Here is a 22,062-nt window from a genome sequence, read left to right as displayed (position 1 = left end):
ATTTGTTACAGTTCCCCTTAAGCCTTGGTCATTACCTTACCCTCCCTTCTGGTCTGTGAAACCCCAGCCAAGGATCAGGCCTTTGGTAAACCAAATTAAGTATTTATTAAAGATAACAAGATTAACAAGATTTCTTCTTAAGGCACATAAGCATATGGTTTTACTCAATACTAATCCGAACTCCACCTCCCTCCTGGTAAACAACTCTCTAAACCCCACCAAGCAATCCACTCAGTTCTCTTCTCCCCCGATTCCACTCTCACTCTTCCTTTTATACATTCAGCCATTTTAAACACTCAGCCAATCATCTCGCATTCTACTGCCCATTCACTCCCCCTCTTTCACTCCACTTACCATGTATCTTCTAAAACAACAACACTTACCATACATACATTAATATAGAAACATCACATTCCCCACACAGTAGTTTCATGTAGATGTTATTGCATATTTTCGTAATGGGCCAGCCCAGATATTGGCTTAAAATATGCATACAATATGCTGAAATCATTTACATTTATTTATATTTGCTTATAGCTTAGTACTGCGTAGATGGCATAGAGGAAAAATGTTTTCTTTTGAAAATGGGCTTCACCCTCCCTTCTGAACAAAGCAATGTTTTCCTATAAAACAGAGTTCAAAGAAATAAAGAAGTCTAGACAGTCACCCAACACTCCTGCTGTTTAGGAGGAAGCACCTTATATGGTATGGTTAACACCACAAACCTCAACTAGTAGTTGACACTGGTAATATTCACAGTTTCTAGGAGAAGGCATAGAGAGGCAGCTAGTGCTGCTTCTAGCAGGCAGCATAACTGATAAAGCCATGGGAATAAGCCTTCTCTTTGATAAGAAGTGTATAAAGGCGAGGTGTTACAGCACTCATTACCCCTCAGCTCCAGCTGAAGTGGGGGGGTGTCGAAGAAAGCAGGAGAACCATCCATCTGTGACATCTGATGGGTAATGTATTATGACATGTATTTCCACATACTTTGTAACTTTGTTTCTGTAATACGACTTAAGAGTTTAACTCAGTTCTTCATCTATTGTAACTTGTTTTAACTAAGATGTGCCTTCAAAGTCTTATACTTTGATGTTAAATGGATATCCGATGACTTCTTTCATGCTGATCGTAATTCCTATTTTTCTGTTTCTGCAGTGATGGCTCGGTCCACCTAGAATGCGTTTTATTAGTTGTAGTGTGCAAGATGTGAATAAATAGCATATATTATAAAGATTATTCTGCTCTCTGATGTCTGATTCCCAAATAGAAAATTTCTGGTACCTTCCAAGACCATGGACTGCGAAAAAGACCAATAATTGGGTGTTAGAACAAATTAAACCAGAACTATCACTAGAAGCTAAAATGATGAAACTGAGGTTATCATACTTTGGACACATTATGAGAAGACATGATTCATTAGAAAAGATAATAATGGTTGGAAAAACAGAAGGAAGTAGAAAAGAGGAAGGCCAAACAAGAGATGGATTGATTCCATAAAGGAAGCCACAGACCTGAACTTACAAGATCTGAACAGGGTGGTTCATGACCGATGCTCTTGGAGGTCACTGATTCATAGGGTCTCCATAAGTCGTAGTTGACTTGGAGGCACATAACAACAACAACAACCCAAGACTCAAGAATTCTTGATTGGGGTCCTCTCTATCTTCTGCCTGCACTGGACAGCTGCTGTTGATAACCTGTGAGCTTAGGTGAACTAACGTTTGACATACAATGATTCTATGTAGATACAGAGGAAGAGAGAAAGAAAGAACCCTCGACCTGTGATTCACTGTTGATTCCTTCTGGTTCAAAGCTACCACTGAATTTTGAGCCAGTTTTCTGGCTCTTCCTTGTGGTATCATTTCCCCCACTTGCAGTTTATTGCTACATTGTAAACCAGCTGTAAGAGAGCTGCTGTCTAGACCCCTTTAAGAACAAAGCACTATTATGTTCCATTGGTTTCAATGAACTCTCCCACTGAAGTTTGTGGGGCTTAATCTGGCTAGATCAGGCCCAGAATATGTACAGAAAGATAGTTTGTGCACTATCTAACCACAGTATTCTTTATTATTAGTGTCTTCACAATGAAACTCAAATAAATGAATAATAAATTAGATTTTTAAACAGACCTGATATTTGGAACCTCTTTAAGTCACTCTTTCTCTGTCAAATCAAATCACAACTGACAAGGACCTTCAGAGAATAACAACTTGTGAATTTAATTACAGATAAAAAAGGAAAACTGAGTTCCATTAGAAACATGAGAAATCATGACCTAAAAAAAAAAAAATCAAAACAGAACAGAGCTTGGGAAATGAAAAAGTCTGTCTCCAAAAGAGTGTCAGTTAGTTTGTCATTTTCTCCTTTAAAGGGTGGCTCTCAGGGTGGCATTGTTCGCCAAATTTGTTCATGAAAAGTGTACTCACTTTTTATGGAATACTTGCTGTATACAACCCCTTTGTAGCTGCAGATTCAGATGCAGTCTTACACGCACTAGCTTGGATGCAAAGAGACCCTTTACAAGATCCCAAGGGACAAGCTCAGGCAAAAGGCTCAGGCTTTTTTGCCAATGTTCTCTCACTGCTATAGCTCCCTGTGAAATGTACAACATTCTTGAAGACTCCTCAGAGGTAAAGAGGTAAAATGAGGGGCTGCAGCAGGAAGGGATGAGTGCAAGCAGAAATACAGTAGAACATACATGGGTATCTGTATCAACGTTCTATAAACGTGAATGGAAATTAGCCATAGACTCTGTTTTGTGTGCACTTCTATCTGTTCCTGCAAACCATGTCCTTAGTTTTTCCATCTGTAAAATGCTACAAATACCTTTTAGAATGTCCTCTTATGACATAAAATGCTTACTTCCTTATCAATACACTGTAAACCATTACAGTTCTGGCATTCTACAATATATTGCTTGTTCACACCCTTGTTAATTCTGAAGCTATCTGCTCTAAATACAGTTTTCACTTTATTTATTTATTTATTTATTATTTGATTTATATCCCGCCCTTCCTCTCAGCAGGAGCCCAGGGCGGCAAACAGAAGCACTAAAAACACATCAAAACATCGTAAAAACAGACCCTAAAATACACCAAAACAACTTTAAAAACATTTTTTTAAAAAAAGCTTTTAACACATCTTTTAAAAGGGTTTAAAAATATTGTTTTTAAAAAACATATTAAAAAGCGATTCCAACACAGATGCAGACTGGGATAGGTTTCAACTTAAAAGGCTTGTTGAAAGAGGAAAGTTATTTGCAGTCTAAATTGTGTCGGGTTGACCTGTGGGACTGCATATGTAAGGATGTTTGCTAAGCAACAGAGGCCACATATTAATTTGCAATAAACTCTTATAGACACTATGTTTTTGCTATTGACTCACTAGGCTCCATAATCCAACATAGTTTGTCAATCTCCAATCACAATCCACTGGATTTCACCAGGTCCTGCCCATTACTTATCAGATTTCACCAGGCTGTACCCAAAACACTACTGTGGTTCTACCTCCTGGCTTCACCTGGGGGCAAACTGTTTTATAATCAAAAGCTGGCACCCTTTGTAATGGTGTGAGATGTGCACTAGGACAGCAGGTGGTATGTGTCATTCTTAGAGCTATTCCCCTTTCAAATAAGTGCTTTTTAAAAGCCCCGAAATGGTTATTCCAATTATCTGAGAACTACACAGATTGCAGCCTTTTCTGACACTATCAACACCTTTTTCTCATAATGAAAACATAAAGATCTTTAAGTAGTAGCACTCACACATATTGTTACATTTTTTTTAAACAATTCTCATTATTCAAGAAAATTCATTAACTGAGAGTACAGAGGATTATTTTATGCCAAATTCACCTTTTCATACTGTACAATTGTAATGAGGCAGGTGTTGATAGAGTGCAAAATGTATTTAAATTGAGAAGAAATAATGCCACAATCCACCGTTAATAAGTGTTAAAGTGTCATCACACACTACTCCTCTTATTGATCTACCTATGTAATGCTGGGAAGAATATGCATCCTAATGTAACCCACAGTGATCTCAGCCAACTCCTGGGCAGTACTTGTTCATATTACTAAGCCTTAATGGCTTATTATCAACTATATTATATTTCTAGTAGGTGCAACAGAACTGGCATGCCATTCAGTAGAATATCCTAACAATCCATTCTGGAAAGACTTTGCACAATATATTTATTGAAAACCAAAGGAGCTTTTTAGGTTGCATATTGATTTGTCACTTTTAAACCTGAACTGTCCAGCTATCTACTGCATCAATGGGACACACATCCAAATAACATATTGCAGCCAAAGTTTGATCATGGTTATCTAGTTGTGTTATTTTCATTATTGCTAAATACAGACGGGAACTACGTAAGAGCCTGCTGAATCAGACCAGTGGCCAATCTAGTATAGCATCCTGTTATCCTAGTGGCCAATCAGTTGCCTGTGGGAAACCTGTAAGTAGGACCTGAGAGCAAGACCATTCTCCCTTCCTGTGGCTTCCAGCAACTGGTATTCAGAAGCATACTGCCTCTGACCGTGGAGGCAGAGCACATGCATCATGGCTAGTAGCGACCGATAGCCTTAATCTCCATGGATTTGTCTAATCCTCAAACCATCCAAGTTGGTGGCCATCACTGCCTTCTGTGGGAGCACTATCTTCACAACAATGATTTGAGGTGATGTGTGTTAAGAGAAACATGTAATTGCCCACATCAGAAGACGTATCACTTAACTAACTCTACTAAAATGGTGAATGCATTGTACATGTTTCCTTATTAATTCAAAGTTTTCTGTTAGCTGTTGGGATTTTACTTCTTATAAAGGTCACCAACCTTTTGGGGCCTGTGAGCACATTTGGAATTTTGGCAAAATCCTGGTGGCATCAGTCACAACATGGCTGCCATGGAGGCATGACACATCATAAAATGTCTGCCGTGGAGACATGGCATAATGGCTGCCACATCTAAAAGAGCAGGGAAAAAGGCAGAACTATAAAGTGGTGCAGACCTGCCACCCCATCAATGGGGGAAAAGGCACCTACAGTAGCCAACCATTGCACCCACTCACAGAGAGAAGCTCTTTGCACCTCTTCGCTGTTTATAACAGATGGGAGGGTGGACATTAAATGAAATGTGGGCATGTTTAAGGAGCAATGTTCAGTATCACAGAAGCTGAGCCAGTGCAAATGAGAAATGAGCAAAAAGTCTCTCATGTATTGTGGATTTTTGAGGGATATTTACTGAGACCTTTTGCAGGCACCACAGGAGGAAATGGTGAGCACACTGGTGCCCATGCATGCCACATTGGTGATCCCTGCTTTATAATATACTCATGAAGTTAAAAATATATGCAAACTCTATCCTTTCCAAATTTTCTACTTATAATGGAAAACATTATATAAATATGAAACCATAACAATTATTAAGGTATGCTACCCTCCACTGCCACTATTGATGCAGGGCTTATAGAGTTAACTTTTACTCCTTTTCGAAGTAAAACATTGAAAGAGCTTTAAGAGAAACCCATGTGAAGCTTGTGTTAGTGCCTTTCTTCTGGGTGGTGAGTGGAAGCAGAAGAACAGAAACAGATAAAAGTCCCTTCAATTTATAAACGACTGAGGAAAATGTGTGTAAGCAATTGACATGTCTGTAGGTGGTTTCTTTGCAAAGAAATCCAAAATATAAATAAATAATGCATACAGAAGAATAATCTTAGGAAGTCCACTTATGGATCAAGTATAGTATTTCATTTGCCAATTATTACCTAAGCATGGAATGTGCAAGCTGATACCCTCCTCTGCCCCACCTGCAAATGAAGCAGCCATGTAAAGTAAAACAAATGAAATTGCACCATATTAGTGGCTGCATTTTTCTCAGTGCAAAGCTGTAATGAAAACTGGTTTCCACAACTTCTAATTACAAAAACATTAGCTACCTGGGTCTTCTCCAGCTGAACAGATTAGCATAGATCTTATATGCTGACTGTTATGACCTTCTCTCCAGCAAACACTTGTCAAAAGTAATTACCTAGATGTTTAGGAAGGAATAATGCTGGTGCTTCTGCCCACCTTTGCTCGTTACTGATCTAAAAAGAGTAGAAAGCTTTGCCAAGAGGCACCTTCTTAAATTTGGCATACAAAAATTTGTTGCCAGTCTGTTACAGTTTTTAATGGGGTATTAAATATTATCTGCATGATCTTCTGCCAATCAAACCTGCCATCACTAACGGAGATAGATAGACCCACTAGAAGGGCTTTCCAGTTCGGTGAATGCTGTCATCATGTTTCTGTGCTGTTGAATCAGGTAAGGAAATGAGCCTGGAGCAATTCATGTAATTATACCTTACGCATTTGTACTCTACTAACTTTCAATCAAGAATCCCCAGAAGTGGAGAGAGTGCTATTGCACTCAGATCCTGTTTTTAGGCTTCCCGTAGTCATGTGATTAGCCACTGTGAGAATAGGATGCTTTACTAGATGGGCCTTTGGCCTGATGCAGCAGGTTTTTCTTATGTTCTTAATTTTTATTTTGCGGATTTCCGCCACTTAACAATATATATGTATAGTGCCATGAAGACCCATTTTACAAAGTGGTAAACTGGAGCCTGGTGATATGAAATGACTTTCTTAAGAATTCACAATTAATTCTTACATTTGTATAAATGGGAGCAGTTTTACATAGCTGTCCTGAAATCAAGAGGCACAAAGTGATTTTAATAAGCAGACATTTCAGATAGCTAAGTTTTAAATAATAAGAGTTCACTAGTATTCTATGCCCTGCTGTTCACTGCAAGCTACTTCCGGATGTATGCTACATTTTAGGTTTATCTGCCTCTAATAAGGTTCCCTCACTAATCATGGTTTTATGCACTGATAACCTTTGCCTATATAGTGGCACTGTAGTGCCACTGTAGTGGCACATATCATTACTCTCCATCAAAAGGTCAAAAACTGTTAGCAGAGGGATCATCCACAACATTTTACATTTAAGTAGCTGCTTGAATATTTAATTTCTATCATCCATAGGAATGGCTGTTTATTGCCAAAGAAATGTGTCAAATTGTATAATAATCTGAAAACAACCTGCACCTAAACACAATGTTGGCTCCAATATGAACAATGGGTAGCAAGTGAAAATGAATGGAATAGTTTGAGAGGATGATAGATCTGGAGGAGCAAAGGTGATGGGCAGGATATGCAGTAAGTAATAAAGGCAAATAGGCAGAACCGGGGCGGGGGGGAGGACCATAAGACCATTAAATGCAATACCAGAGTTGTCTTGGATATTGTTCAGCGTCTCCCCAATCTCCAAGCGGTGAGATTTCTGGAGTCCCTGCGCTCATCCAGGGTTTGCTTTCCTTTGGGAAGAAGGTCAGCAGAGACTGCAGTGTCTTTATGAAACATGGTTTGTTTATTTACACACATTCCAACCTGAGTTTAAGATGGAGGGGTTCAAGGCATCAGCAGTCCAATATCCAGCTTTTCCATCTGGGTTGCAGGAGGCATCCTAAAGCCATGGTGCAGAGGTATAGCCTCTCTGCCTGCCTCCAGCCCCAGCCATTCTCTAGACAATTCCCTACACACACTCCAAGCACAAACTTCTGCTAGCTACCAGGAGGGGGGGGAGGCTCTCCTGAAGAGTTTCAATTACAAAAGGGTTTTCCTGGCCCATTCACCAGTTGCTGGGCAACTGATAGACCCATTACAAACCTGGTCATTCTATTTGTTTAACAAAAGAGAGACCAGCTGAGCGAGTTCCAGGGGCGTCACTACCGGGGTGCGGAGGGTGCGGCCTGCACCCGGGTGTCACCATGAGGGGTGTGTCACCATGAGGGGTGTGTCACCATGAGGGGGGTGTCACCATGAGGGGGGTGTCACCATGAGGGGGGTGTCACCATGAGGGGGGTGTCACCATGAGGGGGGTGACACCCAGAGCTGCCCCGCCCGCACCATTGCCCGGCAAGGCTGCTCCAACTCCTCAGAGGCGGGCGGGCGAGCGGGCAGGTGAGACCGGGAGCAGCGTCGGTGGGGTGAGGGAGGTGCGCCAGCGTTCCCAGGCCTTCTCCAGCTGGGTGCCCCTCCGGCGCGCGCCCTCCCAGGGGCATGGACAGGGTGGCTGGCCTCGAGTGTGTGTGTGCGTGCATGCGCGCACGCATATCCAGCTGCCTCGTCCGTGCCCCTGGGAGGGCACGCACCGGAGATCCACACACACCCCGCACTCCCGCTAGTGACACCGCTGGCGAGTTCCTCATTCCAAGGCCCAGGATTCCAAATCAGAGGCTGGAAAGGGGACCCACAGGGATCGTCCGTTCCAACCCCCATGCTCATAATACTACCTCCTTCTCTGAAAAAGGTCTGTCTCAGACCTGCAAACAAACTACAGAATAATAGCTTCCCCTACAAAGAAATAACAGGTACATGTTAGTCAGACATTGAAATATACATCATAAAAGCATAGTCATAGAAATACAGTTGCATTCTCACACAATTACAAAAACAGTCCATTCCCTTACAGCACTTTTTCTATTAATTACTCTCTCTTCAGGTTTCCTCTTCTTTCTTGGAGCCCCTAGTCACAGTTCTGCATCCAAACACACCCACAAACAAGCAGACACAGAATAGTAAATCTTAAACATTAAAACCTTATTGTAAAAACCTATCAACATAACTCCTAAAAAATCATTAAACAGCTCATATTCCCACACACATGCAAAAAGCACAAATCACCAGCATTTCAAAAGGCAATACTAAAACCCTCAGAAGAATTCCTACAGCAAATCAGTACACAGTCCCATCAGCACAACCCCCACCCCTAAAAACCATGTGGTTGCCCACATGGCCCTTTGTCTTGGGGCTTTATGGAGTTCACAGTCCAAGCTGATCCCTGCTGCTGCTTGCAGGGGGTTGGGACTCCTTCCAGGAACAGATTTGTTTCCTCCTCAGCACACGGCAGACTGTAGCCATTTTCCTCCCACTCTCTGACCTGGGAAAAGTCTTTAAGCCAGTCCACTTCATCTGCCCCAAACTCCAAGTTCTGCCACAAGTCTTTGTCTGGGAGCATCTTCTTCAGAACTAGTTGGCCTAGCCCAGCCAGGTTGGCAGAAATAAATCTTCTCTGTTCTCCCTCACAATCTCCAGTATAAATAATGGGCCCAAACAGAGGCAGGTAACCTCCCAGTGTCTTTTGCCCTCCAAACTCACAGGGCAGTGGGTGCCTCTCACTGCTGGAATTTGCCCAGGGACTGCACCCATCACAGGAGCTGCATCCCACCCTATAAGACCATTATGGGGCACCCAAGGGGCAAAGTCACTTGTGGATTTTATCTCACCCATCTCTCCAGGCGCTGGGAGCTCCTCTTGGGCTTGCACTCCCACCTCAGGCTTCTCCTCCTGCACTTTTTCTTGCGCAGCCATTTCTCCAGGCACTGGCAGCTCCTCTTGCACACATGCCTCCAACTTTTCCTCCTGCACTTTCTCTTCCACAGCTGGCACACACGGGGCAAAGAAATCTATCGGCAGCTGCTCTTCTCCAGCCTCTAGTTCACCTTTCTCCAAGGCCTTTTCTTCCTCCTGCACTACTTCTTTAACAGCAGGCACACAGGGAGCAGAGAAATCTATCAGCAGCATCTCTTCTCCAGCCCCTACCCCACTTTCTTCCGAGGCATCTTCCTCTGCATTTTCCAGCCTGTCCTCCTTCAACTCTTGGGGCTTCACTTCCAGCTTTCTGCTGTCTTCCCCCCAGCAGGCTCCTGGACAATAAAAACTTCTTCCTCCTCTGCTACTGCCTGCAACTCCTTACAGTCCAATCCCTCCAGCTGCCCATCCACTTTCTGGATCTCTTTAGCCACTCCAGTCTGGGTGCTCTGCAGCTGGACTCCTGGGTCACTCTCGACCCCTTGTAGCGGCTGATCAGGCAGGGCTCTCACCTCCTCACATAGGGTCTCCCTTTCCTCTCCAAAGGTACTTCCCAATATTTCCCTCATTCGTTGCCAGTGCTCCCATTCCTCTTGGCACTCTCTTTGTCTTTGCTGGTGGTCCTTCTGGCGCTCTTGTTGCCTTTGTTGCTCAATCTTCTCAATCAGTTCTGCTTGCTGCAATTTCATCAGTTCCAGGAGGGTTGCTGTTTCTCCCTCCATTTTAACTCAGGCACACCTTGCTCCCAAGGCTTCTCCCAGGAAACTCAATCCCACTTCTAACACCAGTGTTGTGCACTTCCCCCAATCTCCAAGCAGTGAGATTTCTGGGCACCCTGCACTCATCCAGGGTTTGCTTTCCTTTGGGAAGAAGGTCAGTGGAGACTGCGGTGTCTTTATGAAATATGGTTTGTTTATTTACACACATTCCAACCTGAGTTTAGGATGGAGGGGTTCAAGGCATCAGCAGGGATCATCCGTTCCAACCCCCATGCTCATAACTCTATTTATGATTATGTTATCATTAAAAAGTTTTTTAGACTGGATTATGTAAGACATGGACTTTAATGGTATCACCACAATAGGGAACACATTGCCCATAATCTGGAGAAGTATGTAGATGGTCTGTGAGAGCCACATAATCCCAAACTGTTTTTTAAAGAGTAGTTTAGGATGTAGCATTGCATGCTTCCGTTCAGCAAATAAAGTAAAAACTGGTGCACACTGGCACAGTCCCAAAGGGAACTATGAACTCCCATTTATTTTATCTGATGTAATTACGTTAATTCATGCACAGTGCACCCATGGTACATACAATGCATTTTCCCCACAAGATTCTCTTTGTGAAAAATTTACTTTCCAATTGAAAAAATCCTAAGAGGTTTTTAAAACCTCAATATATGCACTTGTGCCATCGTATCTTTGAAATTTTCCCTCTAGCTACAAAAACCTGCTTTCCCATATGAAATCTAATATAGTAAGATGCAGAAGAGAAGTCCTGCTCCATTTTCTATTGACATGAGAGATTCAATCCTGTGTTGCTGTTGTAACAGCAAAATAGTAGAAGAGTCTCTTTGAAGAGACCAGATAGTGTTCTTCCCTTTCATCCTTTCCATGATGAGTAAAGGCATTTCAATATCAGCAAGCCTTCCTGTAAGCTGGGACCTGGTTTTACTCTAGCAGATGTGGTTTGATATTTAAAAGCTGTATCTTGATTTTTATGCTATGGATTTTGATCATATGGATTTGTTTTTATAGTATTTTGTGTTTTATTGTAAGCTACCTTAAAAAGGCAGGCTAGTACATTAATGGCTAAGTAGGGGGGGAAATATCTGATATGCCTAGGATTGCTAAAAGAGTCTGCTGGAAACAAAATAAGTTAATGTGTGACCCACGTTCGATATGTTAGCCACGACTGACCAGGGCTCAAGCTACTGCCACTCTTATTTTACAGGGAAAAGCTCCCAGGTACCATGTCCAATCATATTATTCTAATGAGGATTAAGGTTTCAGTTCCTCACTTGGCTTCGTTACTCTTGTGCCAACTGTTTTAGTAACAGCTTGACTGCAGTAAGTCCTTAAGCTAATGATTGTTAGTGAAGCTAAACATGGGGAAATTGCACTGTGATGCCACTTAAGGAATGAGGCCAAATTAGGCATCATGGCACAAAGAATTAGCAGATGTTACCTATGCATGCTTTAAAGTGATTTTTCAATCATTTATAGCTTTATAATGTGCTTGTTAGTCATCCAAAAAGTTTTGGCCATATTCTTCAAAGGTGCACATTGACAGACAATCTTCCAATACCTAGCAGGTGTAAACTGCCCAGCTTGACTGACCGCAGGGCACCTCTACAGATAAAAGCGAGATAAAAGTCCACTGTTTCATTTCAAATGTATATTATGTATGCATCTCCATTTAACAAGAGTCAAAATCAGACTAACAGTCCAGTCCTCATAAATTTATTTGGAAGTAATCCCATTAATTTCAACTATTTGGAAGTAATCCCATTAATTTCAACTAAATTATCTATTTTATATTTGATTCTGTAAGCTTATTTAATTGATTCTGTAAACTGAAGAGCTCATATAATTTTGCCTAGTCTGGCACAGTTGTCTAAATAAATAAATACGTTTTCTGGAAAACATTTTTTTATATTCCAGTGTTCTGTTCTTGCTTTGCAACCATTGCTGCTTTCCCATGTGCCTGATTTTTTAGCAATACCTGCTCAACCTGTACATTTGTAAATAAACAGATTATTATGAAGATACCATAACCTTCCCATTATTTTTTTCTCAAAATGAAAATTACCTATAAAGGTTACCCAGAAATTAGCGCTCCTTGGCAAGGGTGAGCACAAAACAACGTTCTCAGTCATTACACTTAAAATGGCAACATGGCATCAAACTGGATGTTTGGAAATCATTTGCATTATTACATTATGAACAGATTCTGTCATAAAAACAAAAACACAGCATTCAACATATTTCAAGACCATATACAATGAGTATTTTAATTCTGGTTGGCAGAGAGAGAGAGACGAAAAAAGATATGATAGTGGCTTTTGCTTTTTAATCATCATTTTCATGCATTATCACTGTAATTAATGACTATGCCAAGGCAATCTTCATAACCTTTTTGTTTCCTTGAAAACTGGTATGAAGAGCATATATCCCTAGGTGACAAGCTTCACTTAAATATAATCTGCACACCATTAAACTATTTAAGGATAGGATTCCCAAAAGTAACTTCTATATGTGTGCAATTACTTAAGTTATAATTACACTTATATCTGTGGGACCTGCTGGACTCTCTCATAGAGAAAGAAACTTTGTCAAGAACTACCAAGGTACATGTCTTCTAGCCCTAAAGAGGCACAAAAGGAAAGAAATTGTATACGCATTATCAGAATGCACACTAAATATTTCTTTTTGGTTGTTTTTTTAAAGTTACTTTTACAGCTCTCCACAATATTGTCTGTAATACTCTGTTGGAGGGAAGAATGGAAACAAGTCAGAGAAATGGGAAGGGGGGGCAGTGGCATTGTGGCAAATGTTGAATTGCAGGAGCTCACTATGCTGGTCCCCACAGCCACACCCCAAAGGAAAGTTTATTAGGATAAACTGACTGTCATTGTGCATGTATATACATAAAATCGAAACAAATATGTATATATAGAAAATAAACTTTCAAACATTGAACAGATATTTAATGCAACTGGGAGGGGGCACAGCAACAACAGAGAATGGTTCTTGCCAGAGTCACTTATGGCCCTATGTAGTCACAATCCAGCACATAATTTTAGAACCCTGCAAAGAAATGGGGGGGGGGCAGTGAGGGTCTGAAGATGGAAGCATTGAGATATGACTATATTTTTCTCCTGTTGGTTGTCATTCAGAATTAATATTATTTATTTAATTATTTAAGGCATGTATATACTGCTTAATCATTAGCATTTCTAAGCAGTGTACATAAAAATAAAGCATACAGAAAATAAAACAATAACAACATTATAAAACCAAAAACCACCTTAAAATGCCTGCTGGAACATAAAGTCTAAGTCATTTATTTTATTTATTTATTTAAAATATTTCTATCCCGCCCTTCTACCCTATAATAGGGCACTCAGGGCGGCTTACAAAAATAAAATCAAACATGTACATAATAAAATTGTAAACAGTAAAATTACAAAAACATTAAAATAAATTAAAATACATAAAATACAATTAAAATACATAAAATAATATATATATATATATATATTGGTACTAAATATATATTGGTACTAAAGGGACTAGAAAGGTAAAATTTAACGTAGAAGGCATAAAATCAGTGTCAGGCTCTACCTTCAGTCCCTCCCAAAGGCTCTCCGGAACAAGATCATTTTCAGAAGTCTCCAGAAAACCAACAGGGAGTGAGCAGAGCGAACTTCTTGGGGTAGAGTATTCCAAAGCTTGAGGGCCACAGCTGAAAAAGGACTCTCCCACGTGCCTGTCAATCAAACATCTTTCACTCCAGGCACGCAGAGGAGACTAGAGGCAGATGATCTTAAATCCTGGGCAGGTACATATGGGCGGAAGCGGTCGCTCACGTACATTGGTCCAAGGCCGTTTAGGGCTTTAAAGGTCAGAACCAGCACTTTGAATTGGGCCCGGAAACAAATTGGGAGCCAGTGGAGTCAATAAAACACAGGGGTGATATGCTCCCTGCACCGTGCTCCAGTTAACATTCTGGCTGCTGCATCTTGAACCAACTGCAATTTCCGAACCGCTTTCAAAGGCAGCCCCACATAGAGTGCGTTACAGTAATCAAGCCTCAATGTCACCAATGCATGTGTCACTGTGGCCAAGTCAACTGCCTCCAGGAACGGAAGCAGCTGGGAGACCAGTTTGAGTTGGCCAAAAGCACTCCTGGCTACTGCAGCCACCTGATATTTAAGCAGCAGGGCAGGATCCAGGAGGACTCCCAAACTGCGGGCCTGCTCTTTCAAGGGGAGTGCAACCCCATCCAGAACAGGTTGCAACCCCATCCCTGATGCAGTTTTCCCCTTGACCAGCAGTACTTCCCTCTTGTCTGGATTAAGTTTCAGTTTGTTAGCCCACATCCAGCCCTTCACAGCCTCCAGGCACCGGTTTAGGATGAGCACTCCCTCCCTGCAATCAGGTGGTAGGTAAAGAGGGACCTGAGTGTCATCAGCATATTGATGACATTGTACTCCAAATATCCTGATGACCTCTCCTAGCGGTTTCATATAAATGTTAAAGAGCATGGGAGACAGAATGGAACCTTGCGGTACCCCACAGGCCAACGGCCAGGGAGTCGAGCAGTAGTCTCCCAGCACCACTTTCTGGGTCCTGTCTCTCAGGTAGGACCGGAGCCACCATAAAACAGTGCCTCCCAATCCCATCCCAGCTACACGGTCCAGAAAGATACCATGGTCAATCGTATCAAAGGCCGCCGGGAGGTCCAGCAGCACCAACAGGGATGCACTCCCCTTGTCTGATGCCCAGCATAGGTCTTCAAGCAGGGCGACCAAGGTAGTCTCTGTCCCATGGCCAGGCCTGAAGCCTGATTGAAAAGTGTCTAGATAGTCTGATTCATCTATAAAAATTTGGAGCTGAGCAGCCACTACCCTCTTCATTACCTTGCCCAGAAAGGGGATATTAGAGACTGGGCGGCAGTTGTTAGGATCCGCAGGGTCTAACGAAGGCTTTTTTAACAAAGGTCTTATCATAGCCTCCTTCCACAATGTTACATAGAACCTTCCCTTAGGAAGGTGTTAATTAAATATGCCAACCAGTCAGCCACTCCCCCTCTGGCAGATTTGATTAACCAGGATGGGCAAGGGTCAAGGGAACAAGTAGTGGCCCTCGATTCTCCCAGAATCCTGTCCACATCCTCAGGCTTTACAAGCTGAAAAGTATCCATAGAAAAATGACAAGAGGAAGTTTCAGGGACATGTGGCACAACTGTAGTTAATGAGGAGTCCAAGTCACTCCGAATGCAAGCAATTTTATCTGCAAAGTGCCTTGCAAACATTCACAGCGAGCGACTGAGGGCTCAGAGTCTAATGTAGGGCCAGAGCCCCAAAGACCCCGGACCACCCGGTAAAGCATCGCCGGACGACACTGAGCAGATGCAATGGTGGCAGAGAAGTGCCCTTTCTTCGCTGCCATCACTGCCACATGATAGGCTCGAAAATGGGCTCTAGCCTGTGTTCGATCGGAAGCGGACTGAGTTTTTCTCCATTGTCGCTCTAGCCGTTGTCCCTGCCATTTCATCAGGCCCAAGGTTTGAGTAAACCAAGGTGTATTATGGGCCTTCCCTGGTGGGAGATGGCGCTTTGGAGCAATAGTGTCCACCCCCCGGGTCACCTCCGTATTCCAGAGATTGACCAGGGCTTTGGCAGTATCGCCAGCCATGCTGTGAATATTCCCTAGACCATTCAGGAAGACTTCTGGATCCATGAGTCTCCGGGGGTGAACCACAGAGCTTGGAAAAGTTACTTTTTTGAACTACAACTCCCATCAGCCCCAGCCAGCATGGCCACTGGATTGGGCTGATGGGAGTTGTAGTTCAAAAAAGTAACTTTTCCAAGCTCTGGACTGAACCATCTTAATCGGCCCTTCACCCCTGCAAAGGTTACTGGGGGCACAAAGTCTAAACCTTGTCAGGTGGTGATCTGTCCATTATAATGGAGTCACTAAGAACCCCTCCACCCTCAGATCACCTTCTTCCTGTCCCGAACAGAACACAAGATCAAGTGTGTGTCCTGCCACATGCGTTGGTCCAGATGATATTAGAGACAGCCCCATGGTTGTCATGGCAGCCATGAAGTCCTGAGCTGGACCTGTGAGTCAAACCTCGGCATGTATATTGAAGTCACCCAGGACCATCAACCTGGGTCACTGCAACACCAATGCCAAGACTGCTCTTGGCACTGCTGCTCGCAGAGCTGTTTAAAATACCATACTATCTCATAGTTTTTTTTAGGCTCGGCCAGCAGTGCCAGGGGGAGGCAAAGTGGTGCCATCATCCTGGCAACGGTGGCATAAGATTATATAAGCAACCGTTTTGAACCAGTCTGTTTGTTCTTACTCATTAAAAGCTGTATTTCAGTTACCTTAGGCACAGTTACAACAAAGAACTGATCCAAACACCAAAACAACCTTAGGCACAGTTACAACATAGAACTGATCCAAACACCAAAACAAACTAAGCAACCACTTGGGGTGTCTACCTCAGCTCTGATAATGTCTTGGGGAGAGAGAGGGAGGAAGGGAGAGAGAGAGAGAAGAAAAGAGATGATGATGCCCTTATGGAGAAAGCAGATAAACACAGCTCAGAATGGACATTAAATATGAAAATAAGAAAATAATACCCATGTTAACTCTTGATCTTTTCATATGCTATTGTTAGGCTGATCAGCTTAAAACAAGGTACAAGAAGGAGAAGAGGAAGCTGAAAACTTTTAATTCACTTAGGGCAGCAAAAAACCTTGGGCCTTCAACTAGAATTCTAGGCATGATTTCATGTCAGCAAAACAATTTGCAGTCAAGGCTAGACTCCAAAAAGACTACAATCAACTCCACAGTGCCTTGCCATGGCTCTTTTAGAAGAGGGTGTTAGTTGTCAATCTGCAATGCTTACTGTCTATGGGTCATGGGAATTGTCAAATTCAGTTGACAGCACAAACACATTTATAGCCTCTTCCAAAGTCCAGGAATAAAAACTTAATTGTAGTAATACTTCTTTTGTGCCATACAGCTATACTAGTTGGAAGTCACTGAAGTCAAATATTCATTTAAGAACCGTAAGTTTTCTCTCTTCCAAACACAACATTGTGGGATCTCTTTCACTATAAAAATCCAGCTTTATTCTCTGTTTAATTCACTTCTTTTACAAACAAGGAAGCAAAGGTTCAGGGAGTTTTAATTGAGTCAGAGATGTTACACTTAAGTTTTTCATTTGGGCTATAACCCCTTCAAATGTCTAATTCATTAACTGTCAAATCTTCTAGTGAGAAGGCGCCTTCTTGTTGTTTGGGACTGTCTTCCTAAAATAAATGGTGAGAGGAGAAAAGGGTGTATTCAACAATAAGGATTCTTACCTGCTGCTTTGGCAACATCAGCAGTGGTGATATTGAAGACATTTGAGTGCACTTTGAAGGTCACAGCTGGCCCCAGTATGCTACAAAACATGATTTGAAATGAGGTTTGTAACCAAGAAACGTAGCACACAATATATATTCAAGAATAATTTCTCAATTCCAATTTGTTTTATTAGGCTCAGCCACAAGTGTATAAATCATAAATCTCAATCTCAAAGTAGGGTGCACATTCATTTAGTTATGAAAGTAAAACTCAACCAAATGTTGGTTTGATTTTCTCAAAGCAAATGCCCAGGGTAATGAATGGGTACAAATGAGGATTGTTTTCATTCCCCCATTAATATGCATTCATAATTCATTCAGTTTTACCTTCTCCAACAACAATGCAGGTCTTCTTGGCAGCTTCATCCTAGCAGCAGCCATGTTAGTTTCCCAATATGCCCCAGATGGTTTACAGCACTCCAGGGAAAAATGGCAGCTGCCAGGAGCAGTTACCAAATCCAGTTTCACTGCCACAACAATAGGCAACAGGGACAAAAAAACTTAAATAGCAAAAATAAACAGAAATAGAGTAACAAATAAATAAATATCAAAACATTGCAAAAGGAATTTCAGTAGGCTTTATGTATTAACTGCTGATATGACTCTCAGCAAGGAAGTCTCAGTTTATGGTTCTCCATAACACTGAATGGCTTCTATTGACATATTTGTGCCACTATTGAAATGTGACCAAAATCTGTCCGTGTTACTGTCAATGGGGTTACCCGTGCTTGGAACAAGATCATATTTTGCCACCAGTCAGTGATGTACCTGATTGGGACCTATTCATTTTTACATATGCACTGTAAATGAATGGTTCCCAATGGCTTTTATGACCTGCATGATCATGGGCACAGTTGAGGGAGACACCTACCCCCAAGCTCAGACAATACTGACCTTAGTGTTGTGGTGGGAGAGCATGTTTTTGGTCAACTGTTTTTGCCACTTCAGCTCTATGCTTTTCTCCACTGAAATTAATAGGTGCCTTTAATTTCTATGCCAGAAAGACTGGGCAGATGAGAACTGTGATTGATCCAGCTGAGGGAAGACATTCATTCTTCCCACTACCAAGCACTATACATAAATGTTTTCATACTGAGAATCTAGTGTGCATATGTTCCACACATGATGGAAGAATTCACTGCACCTGATGTACAGTGTGTAGTGTACTGGCTGTTATATATGCACAAGTGGAGACCCAAAACAGAGTACTCCAGCCCCTAAGAGGAGCGGTCCTGTTCAGCGCTTCAGGCAGCCTGATATAGAAGCCCTGAAGTACTGTTCCAGACGCAGGCAGTGGGAAGAAAAGGGTTTCTGAAACTTTCTCCTGCTGCAGCATATGGCTCTAAAGGGCTCAGCCTCAGAGCTATCTCCTGTTTCCTGAACATTTTATTGCTACCCAAGTGGGGAGGGTCTGCAGAATGAGAGATTTAAAAAATGTGTGCTTTTTCCTTTCCTTCCTCCTGAAACATCCTTCAAACATAGAACAGGGCAGGGAAGTTTTTAACCTCATGATATCCTTCCCCAATATTAATGCCCATTTCCACAAGTGTTAGGGGTTCATAAAGGCCTTTATCTGACTCCCCATTTCCTTCCTTCCTTTCTATAACTCCCTCAACTCCCTTCACTATTCCATAGGTACTTTAAATTATTTAGCACAGGTCCTTGTCCTACCATTTTGGTTTTTAATTAATTAATTAATTTTTTAATTGAAATCAACAAACTACTATTTCTGCACACAGAGGAAGTCCACCGAGTATGCAAAAGTCACTGTCCTGCTTTTGGGTGGCCCCAATTCATTACTTCCAAACTGGGTATAGGACAACTGAAGTTTAGTATTAGAAGAGTAATGATGCTGATAACGTGCATGCTCGTATTATATAGTTCATTGCAGCAATGAAAGACGTCTCAAATGAGTGCAAAATAAGCTTCAGGGTCATTCACAAAGAAGCAGTTTCAGGACTGCAGCCACAGTCAAAACCCACAATAAGGTCACATTTCCTTATTTCCAGACCACCTGGTATTATGTGAAGTAGCAGTTGATTGTTCAACAGGGGTTCAGCACTAAAGACCATATTAGAAACTTATGATGATTCTGAGCCAAAGGTCTATGCCTCATTTACATGTTTTAGGTACAGCTAATAATATTATGCATCATTTGCATCAACACAGTTACAAAGGCACAACTAGTCAATTTCTTGTTATTCTCTCTCTCTCTCTCTCTCTCTCTCTCTCACACACACACACACACACACACACACAAGCACACTGAGCTCAGATGTTTTGAGCTCAGACTTTTTTCATTTTCTATGGGAATCTTTGTATACATCATGACTATTTTTTCAAAAGCACAGTCATACCATGGGAGATATAACATATTTATTTTTAAAATGAAAAGTTAGATAATCAGGATTCATAGAATCATAGGATCGAGAGTTATCGAGTCCAACCCCCTGCTCAATGCAGGAATCCAAATTAAAGCATACCCGACAGGTGGATGTCCAGCTGCCTCTTGAATGCCTCCAGTGTTAGAGAGCCCACTACCTCCCTAAATAATTGGTTCCACTATCGTACTGCTCTAACAGGAAGTTTTTCCTTATGTTCAGTCGAAATCTGGCTTCCTGCAACTCGAGCCCATTATTCCGTGTCCTGCACTCTGGGATGATTGAGAAGAGATCCTGGCCCTCCTCTGTGTGACCACCTTTCAAGTACTTGAAGCATGGTAACACATCTCCCCTCAGTCTTCTTTTCTCAACGCTAAACATATCCAGTTAATGGGGAATTTACACATATCCATATATGACTTCTCTATAAACATATATATATATAAGTTAGGAAATATATTTTAAGAAGTATAATGAGTAGGAAACCTATAACGAAACAACAGGCCTACAGTCTTCTTGAACTTTCAGGCACCCAAACTTGAGCAACACCAGGCCTGTATATAATAAATCATATTTATACATACATTTGATAAATCGTTATGTTGCTTAGGGTCATATATTTGTAGAACATGTTTCAATAACAAGTGTGCTGCACAGGCTTGGCCAATCAGAAACAATGGAATATGCTATGTGCTGGGTATGCAAGGCAAACCAATCATCATAATATACTGTTGTGTTTGGTAGTAACTGGTTGCAACTGGTCTCAAAGAACATCAGTCAAGGGGACAGCAGAATAATTGTAACATTAGTCCAGTAGACAGAATATTGGAATAGGAATATGCTTGCGTATAATGGAAGGTTACCTGTACACGTGTTCATGTGACTAGATATTAGAATTACCTAATATTATCTGATTGGTTTAGAAATACTGTAGGAAGGTGTAACCTTTATGTAATCCTTTGAGGAAATTGTATGACTGGTGAAATGATGTCACATACTGTGCTTAGTACTGTATAAAATATCTATGCAGACAGTGCCATGTTGCAGTCTTCACTAGATGCTCTAGGGAAGCTGTCCTTGTGTACGCTCATATAGAATAAAGTCCTACTTTTGCCTGGAGCCTGTGTTCTCTAAATTCTTCAAGGACCCCCGGTCCAAGAATCCAAAATTCCCCGTCACAGTTCTTTCAGGGTCTCCTCACAGGGCTTTGTTTCCAGTCCCCTGATCATCCTTGTTACCCTCTGTCAGACCCCTACTCAGGGTCTGGTCTCGTAACAGATCTCTCACACTGGCCCCAGCACAGGTCTCTCACGATCCCGCTACTAGGCACCACCACCTGACACTCTGTAACGCAATACTGCCCTGAGACTGTGCCTTAGTCTCCTCCACACATTGCTCTGTAGTGTCTGGGTGCACTTACAGGCCTTTAAAGATTACAGCCCTGGGTTGCTTTGGATACCTGCTGCTGTTACACTATCCCTTCACCACTGCCACCATTGATACTGTTCCCAGCTTTGGTATTTGCTCTGCCCACCCTTCTGGTCTGTAATATCTCAGCCAAGGATCAGGCATGTTGTTAAACCAAAACTATTTATTTATTAACACAAGGAATAAACAAGATTACTTTAAGTTCAGGCAACATGCGTGTGGTTACATATAATACTTTTCTCTTTATATCTCTTAGTCCTAAAACCTGCCTCACTGCCCGCCTAAACGCAAATCCACCCCTCCAAAATTGAGAACCAACAACCAACCAACCACTCTCCAACTGTCATTCTATCATTTATACCTTTAACCACCCAGACGCTCAGCCAATCACAGCTCAGCGTTCTTCAACATTCCAACCCATGTACTCCCCCTCTCACTCACTCTACTTACTACATTTGCCCTACAAAACTGACACTTACCATAATTACTGTACAACATCTACATTGGCATCACACCCTCCTCTGAACCTGTTCCAGATATTGCAAGTTACAATTACAGACTTTACAGACAGTACACAGACCCCTGTGCTTACTTATTTAGTAAGCTTATTAGTTGCTTTACACAAGAGTCCCAAAGTGACTTACAGATAACAGTAAAATATACAATACAATACAACATATGA

The 22,062-nt window shown here is 41.8% G+C and overlaps 1 protein-coding gene across 1 annotated transcript in view; it reads right to left on the bottom strand.

Moving 5' to 3' along the window:
* PTPRN2 (protein tyrosine phosphatase receptor type N2) overlaps window positions 1–22,062 on the bottom strand; it is a 1,065,701-nt gene that overhangs the window by 566,864 nt on the left and 476,775 nt on the right. Inside the window, exon 11 of the mRNA XM_061585692.1 lies at window positions 17,530–17,609. Within this exon, the coding sequence (XP_061441676.1) occupies window positions 17,530–17,609 (80 nt within the window). The remainder of the gene's footprint in view (window positions 1–17,529; window positions 17,610–22,062) is intronic.

This window comes from Rhineura floridana, chromosome 10 (genome assembly GCF_030035675.1).
Source record: "Rhineura floridana isolate rRhiFlo1 chromosome 10, rRhiFlo1.hap2, whole genome shotgun sequence".
In the NCBI taxonomy this organism is placed as follows: domain Eukaryota; kingdom Metazoa; phylum Chordata; class Lepidosauria; order Squamata; family Rhineuridae; genus Rhineura; species Rhineura floridana.
The sequence above is the reverse complement of the archived record's forward strand: the minus strand, read 5'-3'. Positions and strand labels throughout refer to the sequence as shown.